The following is a 26,746-nucleotide window of genomic DNA, read 5'->3' on the forward strand; positions in this document are numbered from 1 at the left end:
ATTTCTGTCTGTGGGGTGAAAATATGGAATGACACATCTCTCGATTCAAGATACAATTTAAGCATATCCTTTTGGCTAAATATAGCGTATCGTAGAATGATTTGTATATATATATTTTATATAATATAATATGTGGTATGTAATATATAGTATATATAATATAATATGATATAACATATTTGACCTATGAGGATGATGATGATTATGGTAATTAATTTATAGGGTTCCTGGTGGATCTCTATGGTGACACGGGGGTGGGTGGAGTATCGTGTTGGTTCTCGCCAATTGGTTGTGAATCTTCTCGAAGGTGGTATTAAATTGTTTGGATTGTTTATTGTAATCTTTTATGTTGATGTTTGTAGGATAGGCATTTATAAGCTTTCAGCTTCAGCCTATTCCCTTTGATCCCCTCCAGTTCCTTTTTTTCTTATGTAACCGTGTGTTAACAAATAAGCTGTTTTGTAACTGTGAAGATGATCAAATAAACTAAACTAAACTAAACTAAACATATAATGCCTGTCTCAGGACGGCCACCTAGCTGCCAGTATACAGTGGATAACTTCCCAGTCTTGCTGGGTAAGTTGGGTAACTATATAGCCAACTACTTTAACCCTGACATCCCAATTGTGGGCATGTCATTATAGGCTAAGAAGAAAGATGAAACCAGTGGCATGTTAAAAATGTCAGGTGCCACGTACTTTATGGGAGGAGTTGAGGACATATCAAAAGCTATTTAACGACGCTGATGTGATCAGACAAGTGAAACCGAGAGAAAATGGCCCTCCACAAACTGCTGTACGGGATATCTCTGATACTCATCCTACAGTTCAAAGGTGAGAAAAGATCTGTTTATTGTTTAGTTTGCATTATGCTACAATAGATTTTTCTTCTTTTCTTTTGGGTACATATTTTTATATAGCCTAAGTGAAGCAAGATATAATTATTCTGCTACATCCCTCCACTATTGGTGGGATGTGCATACATAAGCTTTAATCTTCTGCCTATTCCGATTCGATCGTGTTTAAAAAAAAATGTTTACTAAAAAACTGGAGAGATTCGTAAACGCATGTACTGAACAAATTACTGATCAGAATATTGCCTAGAGAGAACAGGATTTTTTAAGCCATTTCTTTCAGCCAGTTTAGCGCGTGGAAGGAATACGTTATTCCAACAGGGTTCGCCTCTTTCCCCTTATTCTATCAGAATTTTAAGAAATTTAAGAAATAATTAAGAATTCGGTGGCATTTCACATTGCAAAAGAGCAATTTTTGCAAAATGTAAAAAATATATAAAAAATTACAAAGAATTTATTTGGATAATGGTAATGTGGATATTGTAAACGTTGTCACTATTAATCCCAAAGGACTTCATTTGGAATAAAGTCTGCGGTTTTATATGGCGGGCTGTGGCAATAATAATAATAATAAAAAAAAAGATAACGAAAAATAACTATAATAGTTCATTTTTTGGAACGATGAACTTTAGTTCAAAATTTTTAATGATGAACTATGAACTAGTTAATAAAAAAAAAATTGAACTGTGAACTGAACTAGTTCCTAAAAAAAAAAGAACTTTCCCACCACTTATGCTGCGTTCACACTTCACAGCTGGCAGATGCAAAAGATACAAAGATGCCCGAGTGAACGCAGCATGACATAATTGTATGCTGCACGGAAATGCTCCATGATATTAATCTGTGCTGTGTACTGATGAGACTTCCTTACGAATGTCTTTCTTTGCTTTGAATTTCAGGTTGTTACTCTGCACAACAACCGTCTGCGTCTGGTAAGCATCCAGGTTTATCTGCACCGTTTGTCTTTCATTTCAGGCTGTTACTCACAACAGGCATCAAAATATGTGTCTGGCAAGCATCCAGGATTAGCAGCACTGTTTAAGTTTAAGCTCATTCAATTTCTCACTTTAAGACATCTAAAATAACTGCTTATTTTTCTAAAGAGCTCAGAGTATGCTCATCATCTCTTGTCAGGCAAGCATCTCCATATTTCCATATATTAGTTATAGTTTATCGCATGACAGTGTTGTGCAAAAATAGAACACGTCACAAAAGGCATTTTTTTCCTGGAAAGTAACCAGGGGTCATCGACTTGCCCATACACGGACAAATGTGTCTGTGCGGGGCAAAGACTTGTCGTGGCATATTTTAGATTTTCTTTTTTGCACACATTATATTTTCTGAGGTGGGTGGGTCTTTCAGTACCTCCATGATGCTCAGTGACATCATAGAATGTAGGTTTGTTTCCCTGCCCACATCCCTGTTTTTTATTTTCTACAGGCAGGTGTTTAGCAAAGTCTAACGTAGGGGGGTCAATATCAAATTGCGGGACTTTTTGAGTTTAAAAATTTCTGGAAAAAAAGTTATTATTTCCTAATATATTATTATTTTATCTTACAGAGTATTCCTTAGAGATTATGTTTTCAGTAATTGCCAAGCTCAGGCATGTTCTGATTTTAGATATTTAATCAAAAAACAGAGATGGTAACTCATTTTTGGTCAACTATGTTACGGACAAAAACTGTAATTGTCTGTATATGGATAAATGTCAGATTTTTAAACAAATCATTGTTCTTGGAAGAATATGCGTCCGCTTACCTTCATTTTCAATTATAATCTCCAATTATTAACGGAAATGTGTTTTTTTTGCATTAAACCTCCTAATTTCACAGAATGCTGTTACCGGTCCAGATGTTTTCTCCTAAAACTCCTGAAATTCATGATAATTTTATTGAAAAAATTATACTGAGCTACATATTTCACTGCTACTAAGTTGCTAAGTCATTTACTTGGAGTTTATGGAACAACTATATATATGTTTTCTTTAAAAACCTAATGGTAACTTAGTTGACAGCATGGTAACATAGTTGACTAAAGTAACAGAGTTGACTGGACATGAAAAAGTATAATGATTTATTTATCAAATAACCTAATCATGAATAAAATGAATTCATGATTATTATTGTATGTTAGCAAACTGCATATTCCACCTCTTAGTGTATTGAATTAAGACCATTTGATATATTGACAAACAAATACAGATAGTTAACATGGAACACTTGCCAGTTTATTAACACAGATTTTACAGACATTGTAAAATGTGCTCCTAACCTGCAAAAAGAAAACGCCGTGTGAAGTGAGTGGTGCAACTCCGTGGGGGGGTCCCCGGGGGGGTCCCCGGAAGTTTTCGTGCTCAGACGGACACAGACAGCTAGCCAGCCAGCCAGGGACGGACACAGCCAGAGACACACATAGCTGTCTATAGGAGTGGTTGCACCACTAAAAAAACACTCTTAGCTTACCACTATAGATGACTTTCATTCTATGCTTTCACATCGAGGGACAGTGACTGCAGACTACACACTTGTAGACAGATGATTCCTCATGGAGGGCGTCCCCCTGGGATTGGCCCTAGCCAGGAAAGTCACCAGCCTGACAGGGTGGGGGCCCACCCACAGTGACAGGATGACCAGGGGTGTGTAGGACGGAGCCCTGAGGCTTGCCCACATCAACTCCTGAATTTCTTTCTTTCCCTAAGCTTTTCAAACCATTCATACAAGTTTGCCATGTTCTGGTAAGAATCGAGAACACTACGACCATGTGCTACATCAACAGGAAAGGGGGACTGAAGTCTCTACGCCTGCACATGTTTGGCACACAGGCTGTTGACGTGGTGCGACAAGCACCTCTTGTCACTCACGGCCTGTCACGTCCGGGACTCCTGAATACAGGGACTGGTGTGCATTCCGTTACCACAACTGGTCCTTTGCAGAGGTGGCGGCCCAGATATGGGACAGGTTCGGGGCACCCGAGGTGGACCTGTTAGCCTCAGAGAAAAACAAGAAGTGTTGACTCCTTTATCTCCCTGGCAGGATCACCAACCCTAGGCCTGGATGCCATGGAACAGGCACTGGCCCAAGGGTCTGCTCTACGCATTCACTATTGGACCTGATTCCTCCCGTTCTGGCCAGTGTGAGGACTCCAGCCTGGAGGCAAGAAATATTTCCCCTCCTTTACGACCAGCCTTGGTGGCTCCTCCTATGGAGGGACCTGCTCACGCAGGCAGGGCGCAAGATCTTCCACCCACATCCACAGGACCTGGGCCTCTGGGTCTGGCCTGTGAGGGGTCAAACCTGAACGCAGAGGGCCTGCCCCCGAATGTCGTCGCAATGATTCTAGGCGCCAGGGCCCTGGCGACTATAGACAACAGTACAGCATCGCTTGGAACATGTTTGAACGTTGGTGCTCGGCTAGACCTCATCGGGTGGTCCCGTTCCAGGCCTCGGTGTTGCACATTCTGACCTTCCTGCAGGAGATCCTGGATAGAGGCCTGGAAGGCCTCCGTTAAGGTCAACTTGGCAGCCATTTCGGCATACCACGTCGGCATAAAGCAAGATGGTGGTTCGACAGTTCAAGAGAGGCGTCAAGCGTGCCTGTGCGGTTTCCAGATCTCTGGTCCCGTCCTGGGATCTGACTCTGGTACTGGCCCTATCACATCATTCCTTTGAGCCGCTGGAGAAGGTGGACCTGAAGTTCCTTCCGCTCTATTGGTTGCCCTGACAACTGCAAAGCGTGCTAGTGACATGCATGCACTCTTGGTCATCCCGAGCTGCATGAGATTTAGTGGGAACTCAGGGTGTCTATTAGGCCGAACCTGGTTTTCATGCCTAATAATTTCCCCTCTGTGAGTGCTCCAGTCGACCTAGTGGCGTTCCATCCGCCTTTGTTCTCCTCGGTGGAGGACAGGAGACTGAATCTACCCGGTTAGGGCATTTAAACTGTATGCGGACAGAACTGCTCCCTTCAGGAAGGGTGATAAGTTATTTGTGGCATGGTCAAGGGAAAACCCATATCAAAGGTAAGACTTTCAAAATGGATTATGGAGCCATAGAGCGGAATATATCCCCCAGAGGGTCTGAGGGCACACTCTACTATAGAGGCATGTCTGCATCCTGGGTATGCCTCCCTTTTTGCAGGGTCGGCATCTCGCCGGGGACAAATTACCAACGCTGCTTCTCTGCAGGTGATAATCGTGACATTTTCCCGAAAAACATGTTTGTCTTTTATTATATTTATTTATTTAATATTTAAAACAGTGTTTTTATTTACTGTACAGTTAGAATAGTAAATTAACTGCTGAAAACTATAAGAACATGACATGAGTGTCAACTATGTTACTCTTAGTCCACTAAGTTACCTATACAAGGGTAACATAGTTGACAGTAACATAGTTGACATATTTACTGTTTTCTGGTCTAAAAATCAACATGGCTGCCTATCACCAAACACCACATGGCATTTTTACAGAAAGATTCTTCTAAATATTAGATCCACGTTTGAGAAAAGTTGAAATTAAAAGTTATTTATAACTATATTGTAGTAACACTGTTGACATGCGATAATTCCACACATGACTCACACACTACTTCATGTTAAATATTGAAGAAAGAGGAGAAAGAACATACATTGGAGCCATGCCAGTCTGTTCATCAGTAGTTAATGACATCATGTGTAGCAGGTCATGTGATTTAGAAATGACACACCCCCTTGAGAGGTGCTTTTGTAATGGGTAACTTAGTTGACAGTGACTTCTCGGACACGGATAAAATGTGTTATTTTCCATATAATAGTTGATATATTGCCAAAAACATTATATATGAAATGATTATCTTAGCCATATAAAAATAAAATTATCAAAACAATTTTTGATTAAGCTCATTTTATTGCTGTTTAACTAATTAGAAGATGGTTGTTATTACATTCGGACAGTAACTTAGTTGACATTTTAGTGATATCCAGCCATTTTTGTATTAATTAATGATAAAATTTGTATAAATAAGTATAGTATTTGTAAAGACAGGATCATAATGATCATAAATAGCATTAGTTTTTTTTATTTTACTAAAAGTACATACAAGTTACATCCCTCGGACTTCAAAACTCCCGCAATTTGATATTGACCCAGGGATGAATTGATGAAAAATCATGAAATATGGAGATGTGTTTCTGCTTGACAGTAATGATACAGTATGCACGCATGGTAAGATACAAGAAAGATATCAAGTAAAGTATACAGTATTTATTTATGCAGCAATGTACTTTCAAATAGAATATGTTAGACTCGTACTACAATCTTATATGACTAACTTGCAATACTTGCTGTGCTCTGTTTTATCAAGTGTAGAGGATTTAAGTGGTATTGAATTGGTACCGAATTTGCAGCTCAACAAACGCTAATTAATCCTAGTATGTGATGGAGGACAATTTCACCATACATTTAAATCTTCTCGCGGTTTGATTATTATGAGCGATTACATCGCAATAAACAATAACGATTATGGTCCCATCCCAAACTAGTAGAAGTAATAATAATCGTCATCTTCAGTACACATGATGAGTGTGTTGTTTTGTTAAGTGTGCGGCCAGGCTCCCATGAACCAGAAGATCGTCGGAGGGCAGACCACGCCGCCTGGCAGCTGGCCATGGCAGGTCAGCATACAGTCTTCCTACGGTCATTTCTGCGGAGGTTCCCTCATCAACAGTGAATGGGTGCTGTCCGCTGCCCACTGCTTCCAAAAGTGAGACATCATTTAATTAATTGAAATGATTAATAATAAATCCTTGTTTTTTGCACGTCATTAAAGTAGAAAGGTCAATTTTTTTTGAAAATTGCTGATTTACAAGCTCACGAGGCATTGCGATGTGACGTGTTATCAAAATATTTTAGTTAAATTAATCGCAAATTTATAGAATAATCCCTAAGAAAAAAAATCGATAGTTGAATCCCTAGTCCACATAACTATCAGTGTTCATATAAGGGTTGTGTGCGTTTTGCATGTGCGTGTGTGAAATCATCATCATACCAGGAAGTGGCAAAGAAACTACTTTCTGGCCTCGACAGCCCATACATCCAAACAGAAAAGTAATATAGACCAATTAATTGTTTACAAACATTGGGACTGGGCGCACGGGTGACTGTTTCATGTAATCAATTCCCAACAGATCTCCGAACCTGTTGTTTTGGGGAGCGCTGGTTTCAGTCCATTCAACCTCCTCTTGTGAGTTGGCTAGTGAGGTGCACCCTAGGAGACATTTATACTTCAAAGCCCAACAGTATTGCACACAGAGAACAGCTGATATACAAGCTCACATCGCATCGCAGATACGACTGTTGTGAGCGTAAGAGGTCTGCGTGCGCGACACCATTGCCTAACGAAGCATACATTATACTTGATGGTCTGCAGGTGCGCGTGCAGCCGTGCACAAATAGGCTCTGCTGCCGTTCCTCCCGTTCTTATGACAGCGACTGGAGGTGTGGTTTTGAGGACAACTGTTTTGAATTGCTATTATTGTTCAAACACAACAGAAACCAGGGATTATATATTTCAAGGGCGAGAGATCACAATAAAAATCCAGTTAGTGCCGTTAGAACTTTTCCATTGCATCTTATGAGAGGTGGTGTTCTTCTGCTGCCGTGATGCGCGCGCATGCTGTTGCTTATCAGTGTGACGTCGTCTGTTAAGGCGTCTATAGTAATATCTACGCCTATAATAAACTCAATTTACCACTCAATTTACCACTCACTTTATGTATGTGCATACCTCAGGTAATTCATTGTTACCCCCTCCTCCACACACTCTCTTGCAGCCCTGATCCCAATAACAACTATATCATCTTCTTGGGCCGCCAGTCCCAAGAATTGATGAACCCCAATGAGGTGAACCGCACGGTGGTGCAGATCATCAACCATCCTCAGTACGACCAGATGTCGAATGACAACGACATGGCTCTGCTGAGGCTCTCCCACCCCGTCACCTTCACGCCGTACATCCGCCCGGTCTGTCTGGCGGCGACGAACAGCACCTTCTACAGTGGAACTATGAGCTGGGTGACTGGCTGGGGGACGGAAGGTAGTGGTGGTGAGTAATAAGGCGGGTGCATGCAAGTGTTTGGTCCAACGCACTAACAGTCCGACAGGCATTAGTCCCAAACACATTAGTCCGACAGACACCCTACCCAAAACCCGAAACCTAATCCTAACCTCACAGGAAAGTCATGGGTGAGTTTTAACCGGCAGCTCCATGTCAGGACTCGGGAGCCACGGGTGAGTCTTAACCAGCAAAGCATAATATGCATACGAACATAAAAACCCAACGAAACAAGCTAAGAAATATTGTTACTGCCATGACCAAATCAGATAAAATAAACTTTATCAATGATAAAGCTGAGGAAAACGAAGACAATCCTCGGGAGCTCTGGAAGCTACTCAACAACCAACTAGGCTGCGGTCAGAAACTGAAAACCAGGTTTTCAAACATAAACATCAAATCGAACGACACTCTCATCACTGACAAGCTTGATGTGGCCAACTACTTGAACATCTTCTTTACAAACATAGCAACAACGCTGGTTAACAAACTGCTCTCCCACTCTGGGCTCTTTGGTGTAGAGCACATTAAAACCTTCTACAGAAACCTAGGTGTTTGTAAAGACGTTTTTAAACAACTGATGAGACTCGGCCATCTCTATAGCTCCAATCATCACCCACATAGTAAACCTCTCCATCAAACAGGGACAGGTCCCCCAAGATTTCAATCTGGCCAAAGTAACCCCCTTGCACAAGAAAGGGAGTAAATTAGACTACCGCCCTATTTCTATTCTAAGCTCCATCTCGAAGTGAAAGAATAGTCTATGAACAGGTTGAAAAGTATCTAGCCACAAATAAATTAATGTACGAGTTCCAATCTGGCTTCAGAATATCTCACTCCACTGACACATGCCTCCTCTATTTGAGCGACCACATCAAACACGAGGTGGATGCTGGCAAATACTGCGGCATTGTCCTGCTGGACCTCCAAACGGCTTTTGCCACAGTGAACCACTCCATACTGGTTAACAAACTAAAAGCAATTGGTTTATAAAGTGAGCTGGATGCAATCCTACCTGGAGGGGAGAGAACAGATGGTGGAGGTGAACGGAACACTGCCCCCCCCCCTCCCAGTGAGCTGTGGTATTCCACAAGGAAGCATACAGCCTTTACTGTTCCTAATATATGTAAACGACATGACATCAGCTTGTGACTGCAACTTGTTTCTGTTCGCAGATGACTCAGCACTGCTAGTCTCGGACAGGAACTAAACTGCAGGTTGAAAAGGCCCTCGGCTCTGAACTCGGTAGAATCTGCACCTGGCTCGCTGATAAACTATCTTTACACCTGGGAAAAACTGAATCCATTCTCTTTGGATCAAATAGTAATCTCAGCAAGGCAGATGGCTTCTTGGTTACAGTGGGTGACAATATTATCACACGAAAAGATGAAATGACTTACCTAGGTTCCATCCTGGAGGCTAATCTTTCCGGTGATAAAATGGCCACCGCAACGTAATCAAAAAAGTCAACCAAAGAACAAGATTATTTTACAGGATCTCCTCACTGGTCAACAAAAACACCTTGAAGGCCCTAACAGGAGCCCTCGTACAAGGGCTCTTTGACTATGCATGCACCTCTTGGTACCACAGCACCTCAAAGGCCCTTAAAACAAGGCTCCAGACATCCCAAAACAAACTGGTCAGGCTCCTACTTGGCCTCACCCCCCGAACCCACCTCACCCCTGCCCACTTTGACAGGCTGGAATGGCTTAGGGTCGATGACAGAGTACAGCATCTTGCTGGGTCTGTTCCACAAGATTCAATACACCACCAAGATACCAATGTACCTGTCTAAATACTTCCTTAATGTTAACCAAGTCCACACCCACAACACCAGAGGGAGTGCAACAAACTATGTGCAACCCAGATTCGGCACAAACAAGGGACTAAATTATTTTAGCTCCTATGCCACCAAAATGTAGTTACTAGTTACTTTGTGGACTTGACTGAAATGGGACATTCTGTACAATGATTACTTTTAATTTTGGTAATTTACGGTACATTTTGATGCCAATACTTTTGTACTTTTGCTCAAGTACATTTTGAATTCTGAATTACTCTTACTTGTAACAGACTAAGGCCTGACTCACACGTGCACAACATATTGATGTATGCTTGTTGTATGAGACTTATTGACTGATGCAAGCTCACAATGCATTTCCAATGGGAGTCACATGGTTTGACACAACATTTGTGTTGTATGAGGGGGTGGGGGGCAGTCGAAACACAGCCGAAAGCCGTACAACACAAATGTTGTGTCAAACCATGTGACTTCCATTGGAAATGCATTGGGGCAAGATGTATCACACCCTTTGTATACATCTAGCATGCATCAATGTTGTATGCTAGATCGAAAGGTGTGAGTCGGGCCTAAGACAAATTAGTCCCTTTTCCTCTCTTCCAATATAGTTCCACTGGCCTCTCCCCAGAACCTTCAGGAAGTCGATGTGCCGGTCGTGGGGAACCAGCAGTGTACATGCAGCTACCATGGCCTCACAGACAACATGCTTTGTGCAGGCCTCAATGAAGGAGGAAAGGACTCCTGTCAGGTGACAGTTCATACCTTTTCTCTGTCCATCATATCCTTCTATCCAGTGTTGTAGTGCTACTTTTAGAAGTGGGGGGACGTGGCACCCCATTGTATCTGCAAAGATGTTTCATTTAATCATAACGCCCCATAAGACACGTGCGCACACAAATGCACGCGCATTTGCGTGCACAACACACGCAGACACTCAATATAAATATAAAACATGCAGACAGACGTCTATAGCCTGTTTAGAAACCGGGTTTACCATGCTTAATCGTATCCATAAAAGTAAATAAAAGTCAAAAAACATATCTTTGCCCTAAAATAATTTTAGGCGTGAGAGAAGTGGGGGGTACGTATGATGTTTTATTTAATTATTTTGTGAAAAGTCATGATGAAATATTATATTACCTCAAGTTGCCATGTATTTGGTGTATATGTGTTTAGTGATGGTATGACAAAAAGGATGTTTAGTGTTCTCGGGCAGGGGTTCTCAACGTTTTTTGCCGGGGACTTATTATAAACGATATCATGAATCTCTCTTTTCCTCAGGGAGACTCTGGCGGGCCGATGGTGAGCCGCATGATGAGCAACAGCACGCCACCCCGCTGGGTCCAGTCCGGGGTGGTGAGCTTCGGCCAGGGCTGCGCCCTGCCCAACACCCCGGGAGTCTACGCCCGCGTGTCGCGCTACCAGGACTGGATCAGCATGCACGTCACCTCTGACCCGCCAGGCTTCGTTAGGTTCATGTCCGACGGCATGGACACCGACGTGGGCTTCCAGTGTCCTGGCCAGGGTAGAACTGAGCACTGGGCATGGGACAGTATTTTATATACATGTTTATCTTTTATTAGCTTCCTAAATTCCTAATCTTGTCAGTGCTTTTGAATTGCATTGAGGATTTCCATTTCCCCAACACCAGGCAGTGGGAAGAAAATTGATTCAAGCTGTAGAAAACTACATTAAGTAGTCAAATATGTATTTATAACTAGCTACTTATCTTTTCAAAAGCTGTTATAAAATATTGCTCTTACCCTATCATTACATTAAAGACGCATTAGCTTAACCACATGGGCTGGAAACTGCAGTTTTCCCCCTCAATTTAATTACTACTGGAAATTATGTATAATTATGTCATTTTGTTCAAATCTACTTCATTACTTCATCTACTTTCAAGCTCCATGTGGAGGGAATGTGACAGGATCTTCTGGGTTAATTCTTTCTCCAAACTACCCCCATCCCTACCCGCACAACAAAGATTGTGACTGGCTCATTGCTGTCCACTCTGACTATGTCATCTCATTAGCTTTCATCAGGTAAGTAACTTTTTTTGTTATGTTCTTTATCTTTGTCTGGATGGGCAAAGCAAATCGCCTGGCATGACTCACTGCTATAGCACTGTGGTGCATGCTATGCAAAACATATATAATAATATCCTATTAGTCTATGGTATTGGTTACTCACCAAAATTATTAGGTTTTTACTAGTTTACACTTTATTACTTGAGTAATATTATATATTTTTGCCTTTTACTCCCTGTTCTCCCCAATTTTAGTAGTAAAGTAATACATAGTTTTAGTCAATACATTTCTCCCCACACACATTGAGTCACTGCTGTATCCTTCGTCCGGCTCCTCCCAACACTCCCTGCTCACAGGTACAGGTAAAGGTACAGCCCCAGTACGGAGTACGGTGACAAATATCATCCTCCCAGCCTGGCTTCCCTCAAAGCCAGATGCACCGCAGTTGATTCAAAGCCCTAGACTCTGCGGTGGTGGGCAGGCACTTTACCACTGCGCCACCCGAGCTCCCCTTTATTACTTTATATACAATCTTGGAATCCATCTGCAAAAAAGTAAAATATAAAATAATATTTTTATTATTATTAGTTTAGTTTGTACTTTACAAGGATATTGTATAGTAATGCATGGGTTGCACATTCTGGAGTCTCACCAACATTTCACTGCTCTCAGGCATACGTGACAAATATTGTAGTCTCAAGCATACTGTACATGACAAATACTGTACTCTTTGAATCTTACAATCTAAACCTCTTGCGCAATCTGAGAAGACTGAGCACAATAACTTGTTTGTTCATTTTGTTTTGTTTACCACAGCTTTAGCCTTGAGCCCCGCTATGACTTCCTGTCCATCTACGATGGGCCGGACAAGAACAGTCATCTAATTGGTAGCTTTCATGGCAGCAGACTCCCAGAGAAGATTGAGAGCACTTCCAACTTTATGCACTTGGCGTTCCATAGTGATCACTCAGTGAGCTACCCTGGCTTTCACTTGGTATACAAAGGTAGTTGTGGGGTCTGTCTCTCAAGTGGGATTCTGCCGTGCATTATAATGCAAAAGATTATGTGTATGGATGACTGAAAATCGGTTCTGATGTTGCAGTGGGATTTAGTTGGATGTGTGTTGTATATGTATGCGAGAATTTGCAATTGGAAGGATGTTACGCAACTAATGTCTCTGATGTCGATGCCAACTGTGAGAACAGCCGCTGATTCACTGGTCATTTTCATTTAGTTTCACAAACGACAAAGTGTAATACTTTTTAATACGACAGTTTCAAATGGGTGCTCAATTTGAACCTGACTTACTTACAATACTGCCAAATTGCGGCAGTATTGAGTTCACAAGTTCCCTCCTCCTGCCGCCATATTAATCTGTGCTGTGTACTGAGACTTCTTTACTAATGTCTTTCTTTGCTATGAATTTCAGACTCTGCACAACAACCGTGGTCTGCGTCTGGTAAGCATCCAGGTTTATCTGCACCGTTTGTCTTTAATTTCAGGCATTTACTCACAACAGGCATCAAAATATGTGTCTGGCAAGCATCCAGGATTAGCAGCACCGTTTAAGCTCATTCAATTTCTCACTTTAAGGTATCTAAAATAACTGCTTATTTTTCTAAAGAGCTCAGAGTATGCTCATCATCTCTTGTCAGGCAAGCATTTCAATATTTCCATATATTAGTTTATCGCATGACAGTGTTGTGCAAAAGAAGAACGCGTCACAAAGGGCATTGTTTTCTGGAAAGTAACCAGGGGTCATCGATTTGCCCGTACCACCCACCCTCTCCCGACCCCTAGCGCACCTCGGACCAAATGTGTCCGTGGCAAAGACTTGTCGGGGCATATTTTAGATTTTCTTTTTTGCACACATTATATTTTCTGAGGTGGGTGGGTCTTTCAGTACCTCCATGATGCTCAGTGACATCATAGAACGTAGGTTTGTTTCCCTGCCCACATCCCTGTTTTTTATTTTCTACAGGCAGGTGTTCAGGTGAATTTCACCCGTGTTTAGCCCCTGTTTCTCTCGCTCATTTCATGTACCAGGAATGGGTGGATAAAAGGTTCCCAGCTTCATTATTATTATTTTTCACTGACTTTGCTCCCCTATGATATACAGTAGGGCCCCCCATAATATCTACTTTGCGTGTGTTTTTAACATTGGGTAAAATATACCTGAGTTTAGTGATGGTGTGACAAAAAGGATGTTTAGCGTTCTAGGGTTAATACGGACCACGATGGAAACAAGTCCCCAGGACTTTTTGTGCGTTATCGTTTTAGCCCTTGGGGCCCTATTTTTGTCAGTGCTTTACCCCGTGTCCCTAAACTTCGTCTTTTTTTGAAAAACATTAAAAAATTGTTCAACTAGTTATTGTCACAGCCCCCTGTAGCTTGGCCTACCAGGGTCTGTGCTTCCTACTCTACCTGTCTCCACAAGGCCTGCAGGTTGGGGAATTGGGTGCCAATCAGTACATTGGGAGCACCTGCCAGTATCCCCAGTGTGCTGGGAGATATATATATATATATAATAGCAGATTGACAAAGCTGCACAATGCATAAAATCTCTTTTTGCTACTTTTACACGCCGCAAAGTCTAACGTAGGGATGAATTGATGAAAGATCATGAAATATGGAGATGTGTTTCTACTTGACAGTAATGATACAGTATGCACGCATGGTAAGATACAAGAAAGATATCAAGTATATAGTATTTATTTATGCAGCAATGTACTTTCAAATAGAATATGTTAGACTAGATATGTTAATCTTATATAACTTGCAATACTTGCTGTGCTCTGTTTTATCAAGTGTAGAGGAGGATTTAAGTGGTATTGAATTGGTACCGAATTTGCAGCTCAACAAACGCTAATTAATCCTAGTATGTGATGGAGGACAATTTCACCATACACCCAAACTAGTAGAAGTGATAATAATCATCATCTTCAGTACACATGATGAGTGTGTTGTTTTGTTAAGTGTGCGGCCAGGCTCCCATGAACCAGAAAATCGTCGGAGGGCAGACCGCGCCGCCTGGCAGCTGGCCATGGACGGTCAGCATACAGTCTTCCTACGGTCATTTCTGTGGAGGTTCCCTCATCAACAGTGAATGGGTGCTGTCCGCTGCCCGCTGCTTCCAAAAGTGAGACATCATTTAATTAATTGAAATGATTAATAATAAATCCTTGGTTTTTGCACGTCATTAAAGTAGAAAGGTCACATTTTTGAAAATTGCTGATTTACAAGCTCACGAGGCATTGCGATGTGACGTGTTATCAAAATATTTTAGTTAAATTAATCGCAAATTTATAGAATAATCCCTAAGACAAAAAATCGATAGTTGAATTCCTAGTCCACATAACTATCAGTGTTCATATAAGGGTTGTGTGCGTTTTGCATGTGCGTGTGTGAAATCATCATCATACCAGGAAGTGGCAAAAAAACGACTTTCTGGCCTCGACAGCCCATACATCCAAACAGAAAAGTAATATAGACCAATTAATTGTTTACAAACATTCGGACTGGGCGCACGGGTGACTGTTTCATGTAATCAATTCCCAACAGATCTCCGAACCTGTTGTTTTGGGGAGCGCTGGTTTCAGTCCATTCAACCTCCTCTTGTGAGTTGGCTAGTGAGGTGCACCCTAGGAGACATTTATACTTCAAAGCCCAACAGTATTGCACACAGAGAACAGCTGATATACAAGCTGACATCGCATCGCAGATGCGACTGTTGTGAGCGTAAGAGGTCTGCGTGCGCGACACCATTGCGGAACGAAGCATAAATTATACTTGATGGTCTGCAGGTGCGCGTGCAGCCGTGCACAAATAGGCTCTGCTGCCGTTCCTCCCGTTCTTATGACAGCGACTGGAGGTGTGGTTTTGAGGACAACTGTTTTGAATTGCTATTATTGTTCAAACACAACAGAAACCAGGGATTGTATATTTCAAGGGCGAGAGATCACAATAAAAATCCAGTTAGTGCCGTTAGAACTTTTCCATTGCATCTTATGAGAGGTGGTGTTCTTCTGCTGCTGTGATGCGCGCGCATGCTGTTGCTTATCAGTGTGACGTCGTCTGTTAAGGCGTCTATAGTAATATCTACGCCTATAAACTCAATTTACCACTCAATTTACCACTCACTTTATGTATGTGCATACCTCATGTCATTCATTGTTACCCCCTGCTCCACACACTCTCTTGCAGCTCTGATCCCAATAACAACTATATCATCTTCTTGGGCCGCCAGTCCCAAGAATTGATGAACCCCAATGAGGTGAACCGCACGGTGGTGCAGATCATCAACCATCCTCAGTACGACCAGATGTCGTTTGACAACGACATGGCTCTGCTGAGGCTCTCCGACCCCGTCACCTTCACGCCGTACATCCGCCCGGTCTGTCTGGCGGCGACGAACAGCACCTTCTACAGTGGAACCATGAGCTGGGTGACTGGCTGGGGGACGGAAGGTAGTGATGGTGAGTAATAAGGCGGGTGCATGCATGTGTTTGGTCCAACGCAATAACAGTCCGACAGGCATAAGTCCCAAACACATTAGTCCGACAGACACCCTACCCAAAACCAGAAACCTAATCCTAACCTCACAGGAATGTCAGGACTCGGGAGCCACGGGTGAGTCTTAACCAGCAAAGCATAATATGCATACGAACATAAAAACCCAACGAAACAAGCTAAGAAATATTGTTACTGCCATGACCAAATCAGCTAAAATAAACTTTATCAATGATAAAGAGGAAAACGAAGACAATCCTCGGGAGCTCTGGAAGCTACTCAACAACCAACTAGGCTGCGGTCAGAAACTGAAAACCAGGTTTTCAAACATAAACATCAAATCGAACGACACTCTCATCACTGACAAGCTTGATGTGGCCAACTACTTGATCATCTTCTTTACAAACATAGCAACAACGCTGGTTAACCAGGGCTCGAAATAGCGACCATTTTGGTCGCAAATGCGCCTGAATTTTAATCTGTGCGATCTCAAAATATAACTGGGCGCACCAGTGCTACTGCATATAATTACTGTAGTGCGACCAAAACGATCGCGACCGAAAGTGTCGCGGGCCGGTTCCCTCCCGCGAGATGATTTAAACTTGTAGAGCATAAAGATCTGAGCATGTAAAAAAAAAGTAAGTTCCTAGTCCATTCCTGTCCAGAGTTATGATTGTTTAAAGAAATATCTCCTTGGCTTCTTCTACTTCCTCTAACCTCCCGTCAGTCCGTGGACTGATTGGGTGATCAACATCAGCTGGACCTGAGGTCCTCAGCTGTGAGAGACAACAAAAGGGCTCAATTGAATGGAATGTGTGGAGTCACACACACACATTTATGATGACGTTATGAAAATAACTTCTCATAAATATATACAGTAGGCCTATATATATATATATATATATATATATATATATATTTTTTTTACTTCAATCAAAAAGCAGGCCTACATAAAACAAAGGGTTTTGTAGCCATTTACAAATTCAGAAATTATAGCAGAGACAGTATTTAGAATTTAATTATATTTTCAACTGGTTTATTGCCACAAAAATAGCATCTCATACCAACTGGCTTGTAGGCCAGTGGTTCCCAAAGTGGGGTCCGGGGATCCCTAGGGGTCCTCGGTTAAATGATAGTTAGGAACCAAATGGACCCTTATGGGTCTGAAACTCTGAGAGTGTACTACATACTATGGGTAAACCAATTTCACTGTACATTTGTACACTCAGTTAAATTAACTTTGATTTTATGGGTCCCAGAGATAGAAATGGGGAACGGTAGCCTAATTCAGGTCAAACTGGGGGTCCTTGAAATGTAAATAACTGAAAATCACTGCTAGAGCCGTAAAAATCTTCTCATATGGGGGTCCCTGGCATATATTTTCAAATGGGGGTCCGTGGGCTAATGAGTGTCAATTTGAGGGTGCTTGACATGAAAAATGTTGGGAACCACTGCTGTAGGCTACAAGTGTAATAATAATGAATGTAAAAAATCGATTACATATTGGTGCTCGTAAAATTTTGGTGGGTGCTCCTAATTTTTTTCTGGTGCTCCTTCATTCTGAATTTGGGAGCACCAGTGCTACCAAGTAAAAAAGTTAATTTCGAGCCCTGTTAACAAACTGCCCTCCCACTCTGGGCTCTTTGGTGTAGAGCACATTAAAACCTTCTACAGAAACCTAGGTGTTTGTAAAGACGTTTTTAAACAACTGATGAGACTCGGCCATCTCTATAGCTCCAATCATCACCCACATAGTAAACCTCTCCATCAAACAGGGACAGGTCCCCCAAGATTTAAATCTGGCCAAAGTAACCCCCTTGCACAAGAAAGGGAGTAAATTAGACTACCGCCCTATTTCTATTCTAAGCTCCATCTCGAAGTGATGGAAAAAATAGTATCTACTATCTAGCCAAGTATCTAGCCACAAATAAATTAATGTACGAGTTCCAATCTGGCTTCAGAATATCTCACTCCACTGACACATGCCTCCTCTATTTGAGCGACCACATCAAACAGGAGGTTGATGCTGGCAAATACTGCGATATGGTCCTGCTGGACCTCCAAAAGGCTTTTTACACAGTGAACCACTCCATACTGGTTAAGAAACTAAAACCAATTGGTTTTGATAGCACATCAGTGAGCTGGATGCAATCCTACCTGGAGGGGAGAGAACAGATGGTGGAGGTGAACGGAACACTGCCCCCCCTCCCAGTGAGCTGTGGTGTTCCACAAGGAAGCATACAGCCTTTACTGTTCCTAATATATGTAAACGACATGACATCAGCTTGTAACTGCAACTTGTTTCTGTTCGCAGATGACTCAGCACTGCTAGTCTCGGACAGGAACAAACTGCAGGTTGAAAAGGCCCTCGGCTCTGAACTCGGTAGAATCTGCACCTGGCTCGCTGATACACTATCTTTACACCTGGGAAAAACTGAATCCATTCTCTTTGAATCAAATAGTAATCTCAGCAAGGCAAATGGCTTCTTGTTTGAGTGGGTGACAATATTATCACACGAAAAGATGAAATTACTTACCTAGGTTCCATCCTGGAGGCTAATCTTTCCGGTGATAAAATGGCCACCGCAACATAATCAAAAAAGTCAACCAAAGAACAAGATTCTTTTACAGGATCTCCTCACTGGTCAACAAAAACACCTTGAAGGCCCTAACAGGAGCCCTCGTACAAGGGCTCTTTGACTATGCATGCACCTCTTGGTACCACAGCACCTCAAAGGCCCTTAAAACAAGGCTCCAGACTTCCCAAAACAAACTGGTCAGGCTCCTACTTGGCCTCACCCCCCGAACCCACCTCACCCCTGCCCACTTTGACAGGCTGGAATGGCTTAGGGTCGATGACAGAGTACAGCATCTTGCTGGGTCTGTTCCACAAGATTCAATACACCACCAAGATACCAATGTACCTGTCTAAATCTTAATGTTAACCAAGTCCACACCCACAACACCAGAGGGAGTGCAACAAACCATGTGCAACCCAGATTCGGCACAAACAAGGGACTAAATTATTTTCGCTCCTATGCCACCAAAATATGGAACGGCCTACCAACAGTCATTAAGACATGTGGATCCCTTAACTGGCCCCCGTAAAAATCTGAATCCCCCACAACCACCCACCCCTTTTTCCCCTCACTGTATGTTTCTTTTCCCTTTTTTACCTCCTTTATGATGAATTTCTGTTCTGTTCTTTTTGGCTATATACACTGCGCAAAGAACATGGAATACGGATGTGTATATTACAGGAAACTCCCGTTAAACTTTCTAACAAACTACGGTAAACTTGTACCATCACACCTGTATATTACCATATTATTAACTGTATAATGCCCGCTAAACTTGAGGTTTACGGGGAAAACCCAGTGCCCATAATTGCCTGTTAACTCCTCTTTTCACACAGTGATAGAAGTGGCTATTTGTACGTCTCTAAATGTTTTGATGATTTGAACAAGGTGGACCCTCTTGTAAACAAGTGTAATGGTTTATTGGGTCGTCCACTCACAGTTAACAGTCTCTGTATTGAGTTGTGCTTGAAATGTACTGTAATTCTGCAAACTGTTAATACATATTTCAATCAATCAATCAATGGCATGACATACAGGTATGCAACAACATATTATGTTGTCGGACTGTTGCATGTTCGACTATGTTAGAACAGACCTTGAAGTCAGTGGTGGAAAGTAACTAAGTACATTTACTTAAATAATATACTTACTGTAAGTACAATTTTGAGGTATTTGTAGTTTACTTAGTATTTCCTTCTAGGATCCAAATATTGTACTTTTACTCCACTACATGTATTTGAAAGCTTTAGTTACTAGTTACTTTGTGGACTTGACTGAAATGGGACATTCTGTACAATGATTACTTTTAATTTTGGTACTTTACGGTACATTTTGATGCCAATACTTTTGTACTTTTGCTCAAGTACATTTTGAATTCTGAATTACTCTTACTTGTAACAGACTAAGTAAGGCCTGACTCACACGTGCACAACAGATTGATGTATGCTTGTTGTGTGAGACTTATTGACTGATGCAAGCTCACAATGCATTTCCAATGGGAGTCACATGGTTTGACACAACATTTGTGTTGTATGAGGGGGTGGGGGGCAGTCGAAACACAGCCGAAAGCCGTACAACACAAATGTTGTGTCAAACCATGTGACTTCCATTGGAAATACATTGGGGCAAGATGTATCACACCCTTTGTATACATCTAGCATGCATCAATGTTGTATGCTAGATCGAAAGGTGTGAGTCGGGCCTAAGACAAATGAGTCCCTTTTCCTCTCTTCCATTATAGTTCCCCTGGCCTCTCCCCAGGACCTTCAGGAAGTCTATGTGCCGGTCGTGGGGAACCAGCAGTGTACATGCAGCTACCATGACTACATCACAGACAACATGCTTTGTGCTGGCCTCAGAGGAAAGGACTCCTGGGTTAGGGCATACCTTTTCTCTGTCCATCATATCCTTCTATCCAGTGTTGTAGTGCTACTTTTAGAAGTGGGGGGACGTGGCACCCCATTGTATCTGCATAGATGTTTAATTTAATCATAACGCCCCATAAGACATGTGCGCACACACATGCACGCGCATTTGCGTGCACAACACACGCAGACACTCACTATAAAACATGCAGACAAACGTCTATAGCCTGTTTAGAAACCGGGTTTACCATGCTTAATCGTATCCATAAAAGTAAATGAAAATCAAAAAACATATCTTTGCCCTAAAATAATTTTAGGCGTGAGAGAAGTGGGGGATACGTATGATGTTTTATTTTATTTGTTTGTGAAAAGTCATGATGAAATATTATATTACCTCAAGTTGCCATGTAGTTGGTGTATATGTGTTTAGTGATGGTATGACAAAAAGGATGTTTAGTGTTCTCGGGCAGGGGTTCTCAACGTTTTTTGCCGGGGACTTATTATAAACGATATCATGAATCTCTCATTTCCTCAGGGACACTCTGGCGAGCCGATGGTGAGCCGCATGATGAGCAACAGCACGCCACCCCGCTGGGTCCAGTCCGGGGTGGTGAGCTTCGGCCCGGGAGTCTACGCCCGCGTGTCGCGCTACCAGGACTGGATCAGCATGCACGTCACCTCTGACCCACCAGGCTTCGTTAGGTTCATGTCCGACGGCATGGACACCGACGTGGGTTTCCAGTGTCCTACGGAACCACCCATGACCACCCATGACCCTGAACCATCCACCACATACCCACCATGGCCACCCATGACCACCCATGACCCCGTATACCCACCGGGGTGGACCACGCGCCCACCACCACCCATTAAACCGTGTGAGAGTCTCTTTTGTGGCGGCCCGAACACCGTCCATTTCACGTACTTCACGTATGTCTTAACTCTCGCACTGATGCTCTACAGCGTGGCTGGTTTTGCATAAGGGCTTTTCAAGGCACCAAGTTGCGTTAAGTTACGTTGGCCATAGGGGAACCTCTCATTGTTTATTTTATTGTGTGGATTTGGTTGTTTAAAGCCCCATTGTGCGATACATAGCCTATAGATAGATAGATAGATAGATAGATAGATAGATAGATAGATAGATAGATAGATAGATAGATAGATAACTTTATTGGATTGGCAGTTTAAAAAAAAAAAATCTATTTAGAAAACATCAACATGGACTATACACAAAAAAAAGCAAAAGCTTGTTTCCATTGTGGTCCACCATGTAACATAAAACCTACCACAGGCTCAAAACGGTCTCAAACTCAACATAAAAACAAGCACGTTGACAATCCAATGTGTCTATTAAATATTGCACAATGTGGCTTTAACATATAAGGGATTGTTCACTCTATCCCTGGGGGTCAAAAGTATGTTGCTTAGATTCTAATTGCAACTACCGGTACTGTAATTTTGTATCTTATGAAGATATGTTGAATGCTAAAACTATTAAAGTTTTACTTTTATTCCAATGTCCATTTGCAAACTTTGTCTGTCTCTTTGTCTGTCTCTTGAATCTCTGCAATCGCACAGAAAGAAATCAACAGTAATTACAATATTGATATCAGGTTAGAGCCACTAATGAGGAAAATGTAGGCATGGTGATTTGGTGAAATATGTGAAAGTCGGGACCGGGGACTGAGGGACTGCCATTGGATTTTTTATTTTTCTGTCATATGAAAGCAGGGAATCATAACTTCAAATTGACATATTGGTTGCATTTATTTCATATTTACATGTCGATTTCAGCTATTTCAGACATGCTCTAGCCTCTAGTATGTGAAGAGTCTGCCTGTGCTATTAACTCATTTTGAATAAGAAAAAATATTTTTTTGCTTTGGTGAAAAGCTGGAATTTGCGCGATGGCAGGCTCTCAGTCAAATGTGGTCACCATTGGATTAGGCCAGGGGTTTTCAACTGATTATGAACCAGGGACCACCACCCTGACTGAGAATCAACCTGGGGACCACTGTTGTGTTGGGAGGGGGGATATGGGCGTTGTGTGGGGGGAAAATTAACCTTCCATATTAAACTCATATTGCTATTGTAACTTACTGTATGTATGAGCGAGCAGACACAATTAATTATGAGCACATTTCCTAATAATGGTGACTCAACCAGGCAATCCGGTATAGCTTCCCTTGAGATTCTACCTCCCTTTTCTGTGGAAGTTCATGACGTCTGTCTTCCCAGTAACTGACAACATCGACAAGTCATCATATATCACCACGTCATTTACTGCATTGTTTCTCAACTTGTGGTCAATACAATAAATTAAAATACAAATCTTCACTTTCCTACATTACTAAATGCATGGTCAGGGACCACATGCAATACCTTCACGGACCACCATTGGTCCACGGACCACCTGTTGAAAACCCATGGATTAGGCAATTAATATATGTATCATTAATTACGGTTGGGGTAAAGATTTGGGGAGTCTTAAAGGAGTAGTTCACGCCAAAAATGACTTATTTTCAATTTCACACCCCATGAAGCCTTCATGGAGAAAAACCTCTGTGAATTCACGGCTTCATGGGCGGGTGTGTAATTGATAAAAGTATATATTTTTTTTAGTTTAGAGCACCTGTGACGTAAAAGGTTTGCTTACAGTAGGGGGATGCTTTTCCAGAAAGACTGACACCGGAATAAGGTTGGTGAGGGGTGCGTTATAACGCACCCCTCACCAACCTTAATCCAGTCGTTTTATATGGAAGGTTAATTTTCACCCCACACAACGCCCATATCCCCCCTCCCAACACAACAGTGGTCCCCAGGTTTTATAAGACGACCAGATTAAGGTTGGTGAGGGGTGCATTAAGGGTTGGGGGAGGGTTAAGGTTAGGTGTACTGCCCCGTGGGAAGTTAGGTTAGGGTGAGCGTTTGAGATGGTTAACATCTCGGTAGACAACTTGACTGTGTGTGCGTGCGTTTGTTTTGATTTGTGAGTTCTCTTGGCACCGTACCATGGGTGTGTACGCATAACAAAACCATATGCTTCTGTGCAACGATTGGTATGAAAAGCATCATTGAAGCTGATAAGGGTCATGCCAGTATCGGCTATGGGGATTAATGTGGTTGACACGCACTGTAGGAGGAGAAGATGAGTTCAGATATGTACAAGTGACACTGTCTGCTATTTTGTTTAAAGCTGCATTACACCTCAAGCAGACTGTAATTAGGAAACCTTTTAATAATTTGACTGGTTTGGGTGTTATTTTGTTCATAAAGTGCATGCTGTTCTTGTGTGATCCTCAACACAGGATTTGATATATCAAGACTAAAAGTATTAGTATTGCCGTCACCACCAATAATCATGATAGTACAGCAGTTATCTGCACCCGGGGGCATCACAACACGCTACAAGCTCACAACACATTACGGCGTGTGGTGACCTTGTAGATCAGCAATTGTCCTTTCTATAATGAATGACATGCCCAAAATCAGGATGTCAGGGTTAAAGTAGTTAGCTATATAGTTGCCCAACTTACCCAGCAAGACTGGGAAGTTATCCACAGTATACTGGCAGGTGGCCGTCCTGAGACAGGCATTATATGTGGCATAATGCATGGTCCAAGTATATTCCATGTTTGGGATTTTAATAAATGGGTCTTATACAGTAAGTACAGTTGCAGTCCGATAAAGGGACACTTAGCTGCAAATGTGAATGGATGCGTAGTATACTTCATATTAGGTTACTTGTTCCTGTTCGCAGATGACTCAGCACTGCTGGTCTCGGACAGGAACAAACTGCAGGTTGAAAAGACCCTCAGCTCTGAACTCGGTAGAATCTGCACCTGGCTCGCTGACAAACTATCCTTACACCTGGGTAAATCTGAATCCATTCTCTTCGGATCTAATAGTAATCTCAGCATGGCAGATGGCTTCTTGGTTAGAGTGGGTGACAATATTATCACACGAAAAGATGAAATTACCTACCTAGGTTCCATCCTGGAGGCCAATCTTTCCGGTGATAAAATGGCCACCAACGTAAACAAAAAAGTCAATCAAAGAACAAGATTCCTTTACAGGATCTCCTCACTGGTCAACACAAACACCTTGAAGACCTTAACAGGAGCCCTCGTACAAGGTTTCTTTGACTATGCATCCACCTCTTGGTACCACAGCACCTCAAAGGCCCTTAAAACAAGGCTCCCAAAACAAACTGGTCAGGCTCCTTCTTGGCCTCACCCCCCGAACCCACCTCACCCCTGCCCACTTTGACAGGCTGGGATGGCTTAGGGTCGACGACAGAGTACAGCATCTTGCAATGGGTCTGGTCCACAAGATTCGATACACCACCAAGATACCCATGTACCTGTCTAAATACTTCCTTAATGTAAACTGTCACGGCCCCTTGGCCTGGCCTGCAGGGCCTATGCTGTGCTATAATGTTCTCAAATGTGTTCATGTTGAGGACTATTAGGACCGTCTTTATTCATGATGGTGCTTTTACTCTCTTTCAATATTTTTGCATTACTTTACAAGAGCTTTTACAAAAAAAGCGGTTTCAGAAACGATAGTAGTAGAAGGCTCAGCTCCTTAATGAAATGGAACATCTTGTGCCCTTGAGCTCAGTGAACTATTTTCTTCCATAAACATTATGTATACTTCCATGCTGCTACTGTAAATACAACACGGTGGCCACACTAATGACGGTGTGTGTGTGTGTGTGTGTGTGTGTGTGTGTGTGTGTGCACGTGCAGTGTCTGTACATCATTTGCTGTCCAATTACTGTCACTGAACACAGACCTCAGACCTCAGATACAGCGGCACAGATTTAAACATCTCTGAGACACACAGTCACACATCCTCATGCAAGCATACACACTACACAAGCATGCCGGTGAGACTAGAGAAATACATGCAGACTGCAGGCTACACTCCCCAGCTCTGTAACCACACTGTGACATCTAACATCTTGAGTGGTTATTTAACCTTATGGGTCCATTTGGTTATGTTTGTACAATCTGAGTTGAATTAACACTGGACTTTACTGCCCTAGCCTCAGCACATGAAATAATACCCTTATCATGAATGCACTCACGTTCTCCCCTCTCATTCTGGTCTCTCTCCCCATGCAGCTTCCATAGTGACAGTAATACGTCTCGTCAATGATGCTGTTGACAGCATTGAAAGTGAAGGTATACATACTGCGAAAACAAACCACCCAAAACACAATTCAAAGGAATTGCCTTTGGCACGCACTGCTCTCTCCGTCTCTTTTGTTCTCTTCTGTGCAGCCTTTACCCGTATGCAATCATACGTGTCAAGTGACACCAGATCTGCTTCTTCCATTGAAATCTTTCAATGGATTAAGAACATTTCCTTATAATGGTGACTCAACCAGGCAATCCGGTATAGCTTCCCTTGAGATTCTACCTCCCTTTTCTGTGGAAGTTCTTGACGTCTGACTTCCCAGTAAGTTCTGACAACATCGACACGTCATCATATATCATTTACTGCATTGTTTCTCACCTTGTGGTCAATACAATAAATTAAAATACAAATCTTCACTTTCCTACATTACTAAATGCATGGTCAGGGACCACATGCAATACCTTCACGGACCACCAGTGGTCCACGGACCACCTGTTGAAAACCCATGGATTAGTCAATTATGTATCATTAATTACGGTTGGGGTAAAGATTTGGGGAGTCTTAAAGGAGTAGTTCACACCAAAAATGACTTATTTTCAATTTCACACCCTATGAAGCCTTCATGGAGAATTTCTTTGATCATTCCTGAGCCAATAAATTCATTAATTTCAGCTAATTATTGGCTCAGGAATTTGACAAAAACAAACCAAAAAACCTCAGTGAATTCACGGCTTCATGGGCGGGTGTGTAATTGATAAAAGTATATATATTTTTTAGTTTAGAGCACCTGTGACGTAAAAGGTTTGCCAGCCAAGTCTATGGACTTAATGTGTTTGACACACACACACACACACACGCACACGCACACACACACAC

The 26,746-nt window shown here is 42.2% G+C and overlaps 1 protein-coding gene across 1 annotated transcript in view; it reads left to right on the forward strand.

Annotated features, from left to right (window-relative positions):
• Positions 1-12,984, forward strand: part of LOC308335327 (transmembrane protease serine 9-like) — a gene marked incomplete at both ends in the record, with an annotated part of 41,732 nt that extends 28,748 nt beyond the window's left edge. Inside the window, 6 exons of the mRNA XM_080792345.1 lie at positions 3,985-4,222; positions 6,429-6,591; positions 7,661-7,932; positions 10,351-10,490; positions 11,024-11,267; positions 12,929-12,984. Coding sequence (XP_080648471.1) covers positions 3,985-4,222; positions 6,429-6,591; positions 7,661-7,932; positions 10,351-10,490; positions 11,024-11,267; positions 12,929-12,984 — 1,113 coding nt within the window. The remainder of the gene's footprint in view (positions 1-3,984; positions 4,223-6,428; positions 6,592-7,660; positions 7,933-10,350; positions 10,491-11,023; positions 11,268-12,928) is intronic.
• Between the last annotated feature and the right edge of the window lie 13,762 nt (positions 12,985-26,746).

The sequence above is a fragment of the Protomyctophum bolini genome, assembly GCF_963924005.1.
Source record: "Protomyctophum bolini genome assembly, chromosome: 20".
Lineage (NCBI taxonomy): Eukaryota > Metazoa > Chordata > Actinopteri > Myctophiformes > Myctophidae > Protomyctophum > Protomyctophum bolini.